Raw genomic sequence first — 11,019 nt, 5'->3', positions numbered from 1 at the left:
TAAACCTAAAACATATAAACTTACAAAGTACATGATACTTTTTCTAAAACTTCATTACAAAAACAACCAAACAAATATTCTAAAAATAAACTAATATTATTAGCTATACCTAAGAAATGAATTTACTAATCCCAATAATAAATCCTTTTGGTACACCATTTGTTTTTTAGCAGCACTACCAATTTTGTTTTTTTGAGGCTTAAAAAATCTTCCCCTAAATTCATTTCCTAGTATCATAAAGCTAGTAATTCATTTTAAGTAACTCAGAATGACTAGCAAGCTCTACCTAACAAACCAAGCTCATAGTCCTCTGTTACCTAAAACTATAATATATATATACATATAAATATAGATATTGTAAATTTATTGCATATTAAAATTTTAACTATTATTATTTCATGTATATCTACGATAAAATTTCCTAAAATTTGTTATTTGTTGTACTTGTATCTTAATGTATTTTAGGCAAAAATCCTAAACATTACGTTTCTGGTCATTAACCGTCAAAGACATACAATTGCAAATAAAACATAACCTTTGGTATTTTTTTTATGTCAAAACATAATTAAAAATAAAAGTACAATATATGACAAATTTTAAGACTTTTGCCAGTAAATATCTATTTTTCATCCATTACTTTCTTAGGGTCAACTTTTTGTTGTTTTGATGGTGTGTTGATTCATGTCTAATTGTCTATTCAGACACATTTTGCATGAGCTGTCGATTTTTAATTTAAGGGAGTTGTTGATGTGTCGTTCTATTATTGCTAACAATATTCCTCTCCATCTAACCCTATTATGATGTGCGTTTGTTCCTAACTTATGTACGCTTTTTTTTCATCAGGTATGTCATGCGAATTCAAATTTAGATACAAAAGAGCATGTGTTGATTAATTACTTTTTTTTATTTGAAAGAATGTTTTTAATTACTTGATACTTTACTTAAATATGTTGATTAATGAGTAAATAATTGATTTAAACCAACTGTCACCTTTATATTTCACAATTTTTTTATTGACAAAAAAAATGATAAATAAACCGTAATTATTAAATATTTATTTTTAGTCACAAACTATTACGAAATTGGTTGCACATTATAAGTTACATTTTGGCCTATAGTTAATATATGTTTTTATAACTATATAATTTTTTTCATGATGTATTTAATATCTTTTAATCATTGTTATTCTTTACGTTATTAAATCATAAATTGAAGAACTGATAAATTAATCAGAACACACATCCTAGGCAAGTATACATGTTACTCGTAGATAGTGATAAACCAAAACCCAGGAATCTTCATACTGTTATGCAAAATCAATACCAGTAACTAATTAATTTCAGTCACTAAGATTGTAAATACAAATTCCAAAAACAACCAAATTATGCGCTATTTTGTATACCAACCAGTATATACAAATTTTATCTCGGCGACTTTATCTTCATCAAAACGTAGAAAAGAACAAATATAAGAAACTCAATATTGCATTTTCATGATCGATAAAGTTAATGTTAGAATTTAAATAAAGATAATGGAGAAAATTAATAAACATAATAATATATTATTAATTGAAGAACAGAAAAATAAATACAGAATAATAAATTATAAAACTGGTAATTGAAAAGAAAGCCGAGGCACGTAAAACACGCTTTCTTTAAAGCAGATTTGCCCCCTCTACCTGATTGGTGTTAGAGGATACGTGAGCAACCACTTCCCAGGATACAACGACTAACGAGTAGAGGAATACACCACTTTCACTACTCCAGCGAACTCGAATTAATACTTTCACTCTATCACCTTAAGACTTACGAAAAACAAAGAAGAAGAAGACAAGAGAGCTTTTTAGTGAGTGACTCTATTTTTTGGTGTCTCTAGAATGAAATATGAAGCCTCCTTTTATAGGCTTCATATGGGGTGGAATACCAAGTGTGGACACAAGGGAATTAATGCCAAAAATCCCACAAAATTAGTGATATTGATCAATCACAATTTTTACCATAATTTCTGATATCAATTAGAATATTCACCATTATTACGGTGATTACATCCTTGACCAAATCTGCATTTATTAGTAGCTATCAATGGACCACATTTAAGGCATCAATTTTCCATTCACACATTAGCCTAAATTGGCTATTTATTATATATAAAATATAATTTTTCCAACAATCCCCCACATGAATGAAATTGATCAACGATAAGGAATACACAGAGAAAAGACTCACAATGAATTGACAAGACTCGACTCGACTCAACACGGTGATAGAATTCTACGGTAGATACCTGCATAGGATAGGTGGGTGTTAACCTTTGAACCTTCCCTTGTGAAAATATATTTACCTTACTAGCTGATCAGTGGACGCGATGTCTTTGAACTGTCTGCTGTTGATGTAAATGATGATATATCTCACACAGATATCTTCCTGGCATCATATCGGTTCTCATGATTATGTTCATTTTGGCCATGAACATCCGCCTGGTTCTGCGAGAGGTTTTAGAGAATTTAGCCCCCACAATTCTCCTTTGAAGCGGTCCCACTTCTCTCTCACATAGGTGACCTCTTAATTAAGAACAATCTCGCATTGCCCCGTTTGGACTTCCGACGCATAAGGGTCATTAAAAGCTTAATGCTTATCCTTTTTCCACAACGGGAATCACTGTTTCATCAACATAATGGGTAGGGTTAGTCCCCACAGTGATCTTACAAGGTTTATATAATTAGGTTGTCCCATTGAACCTAGATCTTGGGATCTCCAGTCAACTAGGTTGGGTTTTCCTTTATATCTACCTTATTTCTTCTGGGCTTAAGTCTCATTCCTTCTGATGTCTTTTCAACTTGATATCTATTTAACCCTTTGGTTAGCGGATCCGCAATATTATCTTTTGACTTCACATAGTCAATTGAGATAACTCCAGTTGAGATCAATTGTCTAATGGTATTATGTCGTCGACGTATATGTCTTGACTTACCGTTATATAGAACATTCTTTGCTCTGCCAATTGTTGCTTGATTATCACAATATATACATATTGCAGGCACAGGTTTAGGCCAATCTGGAATATCCTCTAGGAAATTACGTAGCCATTCTGTCTCTTCACTACATTTATCCAGAGCAGCAAACTCAGATTCCATTGTAGATCTAGTGATTACAGTTTGTTTCGAAGATTTCCATGAAACCGCTGCACCACCTAGAGTGAAGACATATCCACTAGTACCTTTTGAGTTATGAATATCAGATATCCAACTTGCATCAGTGTATCCTTCAAGCACAGCTGGATCTCTGGTGTAGTTTAGCCCATAGTCACGAGTATACCTTAAGTACCTAAGTACCCTTGCAATTGCTTTCCAGTGTTCAACACCTGGATTACTCGTGAATCGACTCAAAGTACTTATAGTATAGGCAATGTCTGGTCTAGTACAACTCATCAAGTACATTAGACTTCCTATTACTCTAGCATTTTCTACTTGGGACACACTTTCACCATTATTCTTGGATAGATTCTGACTTGTATCGATTGGTGTTCTGGAAATTCCAGAATCATCTTTACCGAATTTGTCAAGTATCTTGTCCACATAGTGTGACTGACTCAAACTGAGTCCATCTGGCGTCCTTATAATTTTTATCCCTAAAATTACATCAGCCAGTCCCATATCCTTCATGTAAAACCTTGAGTTTAACATTGTTTTGGTGGATTTAACCATTCGTTGGTTGCTTCCAACAATGAGTATGTCATCTACATACAAACATAGAATGATGTATCCCTCGTTTGTGATTTTGATATACACACATTTGTCACACTCATTGATTTTAAATCCATTTGTCATCATGACACTATCAAATTTTTCGTTCCATTGCTTTGGTGCTTGCTTAAGTCCATACAGTGACTTAACAAGTTTGCAAACTTTCCTTTCTTTCCCTGGAACTACAAAACCCTCGGGTTGTTCCATGTATATTTCTTCATCAAGATCTCCATTTAGAAAGGCAGTTTTTACATCCATTTGATGGACTTCTAGATTTCGCAATGCAGCAATTGCCAAAATCATCCTGATAGAATTTATTCTTGTCACCGGAGAATAAGTATCAAAGTAGTCATAGCCTTCTTGTTGTTTGTAACCTTTTATTACCAATCGGGCCTTGTACTTATCAATTGTTCCATCTGTTTTCATTTTTCTTTTAAAAATCCACTTGGAACCTAAAGGTTTACATCCAGGAGGAAGGTCAACTAGTTCCCAAGTATGATTTTGCAGGATGGAATCAATTTCACTCCTTATGGCTTCCTTCCAAAAAGGACATTCAATAGAGCTCACAGCTTCTTTATATGTTCGAGGTTCTGCCTCTATCATATAAATTAGAAAATCTGGTCCAAAAGAATTTTCTATCCTTGCCCTTTTGCTTCGCCTTGGCTCTACTTGGACTTCATCAGTTTCCTCTTCTTGTTCTCAATCATCCATCGTTTCAGATGTTCGCTTAGAAGAGCTTGGTCCAACCCCATTATCTTTGCAAGGAAATACATGTTCAAAGAATGATGCATTCTTTGATTCCATTATCGTATTCTTGTGAATTTCCGGGATTTAGACTCATGTACAAGAAATCGATATGCATTGCTATTTTGTGCATAACCAATGAAAATACAATCTACTGTTTTTGGACCTATTTTCATTCTTTTTGGCAATGGTGCAATCACCTTAGCCAGACATCCCCACACTTTTAAGTATTTGTATGAAGGTTGTCTACCTTTCTATAATTCATATGGTATCTTTTGATCTTTCTTTCGGGGAATCTTATTTAAAAGATAATTAGCTGACAAAATAGCTTCACCCCACATGTTCTGCGGTAATCCAGAACTTAATAACATGGCATTCACCATCTCTTTTAAAGTGCGATTTTTCCGTTCTGCCACTCCATTGGATTCAGGAGAATAAGGTGGTGTTACCTTGTGAATGATTCCATTTTGTGCACAAAGTTCACTAAATGGTTCTACATATTCACCACCACGATCACTTCTTATCATTTTAATTTTCTTATTAAGTTGATTTTCAACCTCTTGCTTATAGAGAGTAAATTTCTCTATAGCCTCATCTTTACTTTTTAGCAAGTACACATAACAATACTTTGTACTATCATCAATAAAAGTAATAAAGTATTTGTTACCACCTCTTGTTTGAACAAATTTTAAATCATAAATATCACTGTGAATTAAATCAAGGGGTTCAGTATCTCTTCCAACTGTTTTGAACGATGACCTAGTTAATTTCACTTCTACACAAGTTTCGCACTTATGTTTTGAATCAATATTGGACGTGGGTATGTGATTCAAGTTAATTAATCTACGCAAAGAATTATAATTAACATGACCTAGTCTACCATGCCATAAATTTGAAGACTCAAGAAGGTAAACAGAAGAAGTACTAGCTTTATTATTATCAATAACAGCACTTGGCTTAACAGCCATTACATTCATCTTCCACATGCCCTCTTTTACATAACCCTTCCCAATAGGAACACCCGCTTTAGTGAGTACAATTTTCTGAGATTCAAACACCATCTTGAACTCATGTACACTCAACAGAGTTCCAGATATCATATTCCTACGAATGTCAGGCACATACAGTACATTTTGCAGCTTGACATTCTTTCCAGACGTCATCTTCAAGAACACAGTTCCTTCCCCTTTTATCTCAGAGGTTGCCGAGTTGCCCATGTAGAGCTTATCTCCATTTTCCAGTGTAGTCAGATCAGAGAATGCTGACTTGTTTGCACATATATGACGAGTAGTGTAATATCCAACATTTTCATAATACATTTATTTATTATAAATCAGAGTTTTAATACATAAAATGTACAAGTTTACAAATTTAAGAAATAGTAATGGAAAAATAGTGTTTAAAATATGATTTTATGTTTTTAATGAGATTAAAGAGAGAGAAACTTGAGTAGTCTAGTATTGGACCCAAATGTCATATAATTTTAATTGAGGATTTTTATAAATTAAGAAAGTTTTGCTAAAGGGCTTATTTGAAAAGAATTTTAGTATTTTGGGTCCAAGTGTAATTTTAAAAATAAATTTTAAAAGAAAAAAAGAAAAGGCTTCAGCCTTTCTTTTTTTACCCGAGCCCCTCTCTCTCTCTCCTCAGAAAATCTCTCTCTCTCTCTCTCTCTCTCTCTCTCTCTCTCTCGCGTGCGTGGGTCTGCCCGACCACCGAACGTCCACCGGCGATCACCGTTTATAGCCACGCGCCAGACCGTTGGATTCAGAGGCCTCCGAACTATCGACCACGTGGGAATCTAGAGCTCACTCCCCGATTAAACACCTCAACTGGTCGATTTAAGTTCGGCCACCCCGCGACTTCAAAGTTGCGATTCGGCCACCTCGGGTATCCGTTTGCCAATCCGTCACCACCATCATGTTCCTCGTGTTGTGGGCTTCAAAACCCAATAACTGGTTCCTACATCTACCATAGTTGGGTGGTGGGCCCACCACGATCCACCGTAGACCGACGGTCGAAACTTAGTGTTCGAGGTTTTGAAGTACGTTTTGAGTCTCAGAAAATCATCGTTTGACTTATTGTGGAACCCAATCACTTTGGTATAATTTCTTTGACCTATATATTGTGATTTAATTGTGATTGACTAGAATAATTGTTATTATGTATATTTATAGTATATAATTATATATTCTTGATATATGGAATATTTTTCTGTAACTATACTGGCTGTCTAGGATTATATGTATTTTTTATACAGGTTTTGATTTTGGAATTGTCCACTTTATAGCCGTTGTGCTGTCCAATTTTCTAGAAAATATTAAATATTAAAATAATATCAAATATTAGTTTCTTACAGTTATTGATATTTGTAAGACCAGTGAATTTTGGAGAAAGTATATTTATTATATCACTAGAATTGATATTATGACTAATTAATAATAATATAAATATTTATATTTATATTATTATCATTATATTGATTATTACAATTTTATATTAAAAATATGATTTCTTTTATAAAATGACTATTTGAATTTATATACATTCATATATGTATTGTTATTGAGGTATGTTGTTATTATTATTGAAATAAGTTTATTTATAGATGATAATTATTATTGTTGTTGTTGTTGTTGTTATTATTATTATTATTATTATTATCATGAGAGTACATTATTAAATGAGCAATGTTTTATATGAAGAGTTATTTGTATTTCGTTGATAATAATTATTATTATCATTCATATAGTTTATGGTATTGTTAATATACACTATCAATAGTGTATATTTACGATTTTGATAGAATTTAATAAATGATGTGCCTTGAATATGATTTGTATGGATTTGATTGATTGACTCTTGCTGAACAATTTTAAAATAAGCTAAGGACCTAAGGTAAGTAAATCTCACCTTTTGTGCTTAAGTGTAAGATGCATGACTACATTGATTGTGTACATCTGATGAGTTAAGTATGGTATGATGATGATGCATATGATAAGTATGTGAAGAATGGTTATATGAACACCATAAGGGTGTTGTGTGATATGTAATTGATGAATTCCGTGATATGTGAAAGATGTCTTACTTGGTTAAGAATGATATGAATTATGTGCAAGTATGTGTTCTTATGTTGATGGATATGTGGATTACTTTATGTTCATGATTTGTTATATGTTATGATATATGAAGCGTTTAAGTTTTTAAGCTGGAAACCTTAGACCTGAGCCATAGCTCTACGTTGAGGTATAACAACGCCACCAACCCAAAGCTTCATGTATTATGACTAAAGATGTTTTGAGTTATATGAGATGTGATACAATGCCTTGATTGAATACCATCAAACATGAACCATGAACATGAACATTGACATTTCAGCATCAGCATGTATGCATGGCATGTACAGTTATGTGATACATTATTATGTGATATAAGACCATGCATATAAATATGAGGAAAATTGTGAAATGCCTTGAAATGTCTTATGTGAAGTGAACATTTTAATGACACAAGGCTTAAGCAAAGTGATAATAAAATGTTTAAAAAGGGTGCCACTGTTTTGATGAAGCAATCAAGTAAGTTCAGTAAAGAAGACGGAAGTCTATAAGACTTATAGTGGCTGCCCACTAGTGTGGGCTAGGTCAGAGTTGACCATTCAGATATGTTTGCCATGTTTCCGTTTTTCTCCTCCATATGTGTAATAAGTATGGCAGCTATGGCAACGATGAAATGAGTGTTATGATAAGCCTAGCTGTGATGATGGCTAGCCGGAGGAGAACCCATGGGATTCTATATGATATGTGTAACAAGCCCTGTAGGCATTGACCGAATCAAACAGTGTGCACAAGTGATATTGGGCCCATAAAAATGTGAAACTAAAAGAAAGAGCATAAAAGTAAAGTTTGAAAGTGCATGAGCAATAAATTAAATGCATAAGTATATAAGTCAGCATATTAGTATATGTGCACTACAAACTCATGACATTCATGTGTATGTGTATGCATGAGATTTTCTTACTGAGCGTTAGCTCATTATGTTATTTTCCAACATTTTTCTAGGTGTGGCTTTAGCTGTTGAGCAACTTGTGGAGCACGGACTCAGTAGCAATGCAATAATGGTTTAGAGTTTTCATATGGCTGCCTTAAATTTAAAGTATTCATACGTGTAATAATTTCTACTAATAAGTTTATATAAAAGTTTTGAATTTTTCTGTATTTCTTCGTATCATTTTATTTAATTATTTTGGTCAAGTGCCTAACATACTCGTAAACTCTAGAATTACGAGTATGTGGCGAACGTACCCTACCTTAGGGACGTTTCAAGTAGCTCCAGTGTCGAGCTACCATTCCTTTGGATTCGCATCCACCAGGTTGACTTCAGAGACCACGGCACATAAGTCTAATTCAACGACCTCTTGGGATATCGCGTCCACCATATAGGTCTCATTGCCTTTCTTCTTGCGCAATTTGCACTCAGATGATTTATGTCCCATCTTGCCACAATTAAAGCACTTCCCTTGGAACTTTGGCTTCTTTGCAATTCCACCTTTCGGTCCCAACTTGGGCCCTTTCTTGTGCTTAGGATTCTTCCCCTTTGAGCCTCTATCATGCTCCATCAAGTTTGCCTTGGCAGCATTAGGATTCAAGGTTCGCTTCTCATTACCTTGGTTATCCTCTTCAACGCGAAGTCTGAGAATGAGTTCTTCAACACTCATTTCCTTTTGTTTGTGCTTCAAATAGTTCTTGAAGTCTTTCCATGCAGGGGGTAGCTTCTCAATAATTGCAGCTACTTGGAATGATTCACTCAAAACCATTCCTTCAGCATGGATCCCGTGGATGATCAATTGAAGCTCTTGCACGTGGCTTATCACATTCTTGGAGTCTACCATCTTGAAGTTCAAGAATTGACCAACCAAGAATTTCTTGGCGCCAGCATCTTCAGCCTTATATTTGTGGTCCAAAGAGTTCCACAATTCTTTGGCTGTTTTCTTCACATTGTACACACCATACAGAGTGTCAGATAAGCCATTCAGAAGATAATTCCTACACAGGAATTCAGCGTGCTTACAAGCGTCAATTGCTTGCTGAGTTTGCACATCTATCTCATCCTCTCCAATAAAGGGAGGATCCTCTTTTAAGAATCTCGCAAGATTCAATGTTTTCAGATAGAAAAGCATTTTCTGCTGCCACGTTTTGAAGTTCACCCCAGTGAACTTATCCGGTTTCTCATTATGGTTCACAGAAACCGTTGAGACCGTTGGTACCAATGGTACCGAAACTTGCACAGTCTGACCCTTAGATTGGTCCTTGGTGGTTGAAGCTGGAGTTCGGGAAGATCCTTCAATGCTTCCAGTAGCAATGACATCCATATTTTCAGCCATATCTGATTGGTGTTAAAATTGACCATTTAGCAATCAATAATTTTATGGTCTTAAAATCAAATGTTTAAAACTTTAGCAATCAATAAAAGATTATACATGTATGGTGTGTATACACATGTGTTAGACAATAAATGTCACATAAGGAAGATAACACATACACAATATATATATATATATATTTTTGAATGAGATAACTCATACACAATTAAACTCATATACTACTTATTATGTAATACTGAAAGAAAACAAAGTAATATATAAATATTTATATACACACATACATATATGCGTGTTAGTAATTTTTAAACTTGTAAAATAAATATAAATATATACAAAGCCCAACTAAATGGTTAGCAGAGGCAATATACTATTTATATATATATATATACATTTATGCCCACGAGTATGTTAGAGTATGTTAGTATATATAAAAAACAATAAAAGAAATCCAAATACTAAACATACTAAATAATCGGTGCCATTGAGTTGAAGAAAAATATATACATGCTTCCATATATATTATTAACATGCATATAATAAAAAAATAAGTGAATAAAATACATATATTATGTATATATATTGTACACGTTAATAAATGTGGCAAGGAAACTGAACATATACAATGTATTGTAAATATCAAAATTAAAATAAATAACCTTGCAAAAAAAAAACATCACAAATATATAGTAAACAAGATATACATACATATATATTAAACAAAATTGGCACTGTAGAATGACAGTGCAAATATATATAAAGAAATCTAATCAACACCGATTAAATGGCAAAACAAAAAAAATCAGAAATATTGTCCGCCCTTCAATCTGTTGATCTTCTCCAAAATATATCTGCTTTAAGATTGTTAGAATTTAAATAAAGAGAATGGAGAAAATTAACAAACATAATAATATATTATTAATTGAAGAACAAAAAAATACAGAATAATAAATTATAAAACTGGTAATTGAAAAGAAAGCCGAGGCACGTAAAACACGCTTTCCTTAAAGCAGATTTCCCCCTCTACCTGATTGGTGTTAGAGGATACGTGAGCAACCACTTCCCAGGATACAACGACTAACGAGTAGAGGAATACACCACTTTCACTACTCCAGCGAACTCGAATTAATACCTTCACTCTATCACCTTAAGACTT

At 33.5% G+C, this 11,019-nt stretch overlaps 1 protein-coding gene across 1 annotated transcript; it reads right to left on the bottom strand.

Moving 5' to 3' along the window:
• Nucleotides 1-8,825: 8,825 nt before the first annotated feature.
• Nucleotides 8,826-9,866, bottom strand: LOC133778550 (uncharacterized). Its single transcript, XM_062218514.1, has one exon. The coding sequence runs from the start codon at nt 9,864-9,866 to the stop codon at nt 8,826-8,828; it is 1,041 nt and encodes a 346-aa protein (XP_062074498.1).
• Between the last annotated feature and the right edge of the window lie 1,153 nt (nt 9,867-11,019).

This window comes from Humulus lupulus, chromosome 1 (genome assembly GCF_963169125.1).
Source record: "Humulus lupulus chromosome 1, drHumLupu1.1, whole genome shotgun sequence".
Lineage (NCBI taxonomy): Eukaryota > Viridiplantae > Streptophyta > Magnoliopsida > Rosales > Cannabaceae > Humulus > Humulus lupulus.
Note: the sequence above shows the minus strand (reverse complement) of the source record. Positions and strands in the feature narration are given on the sequence as shown.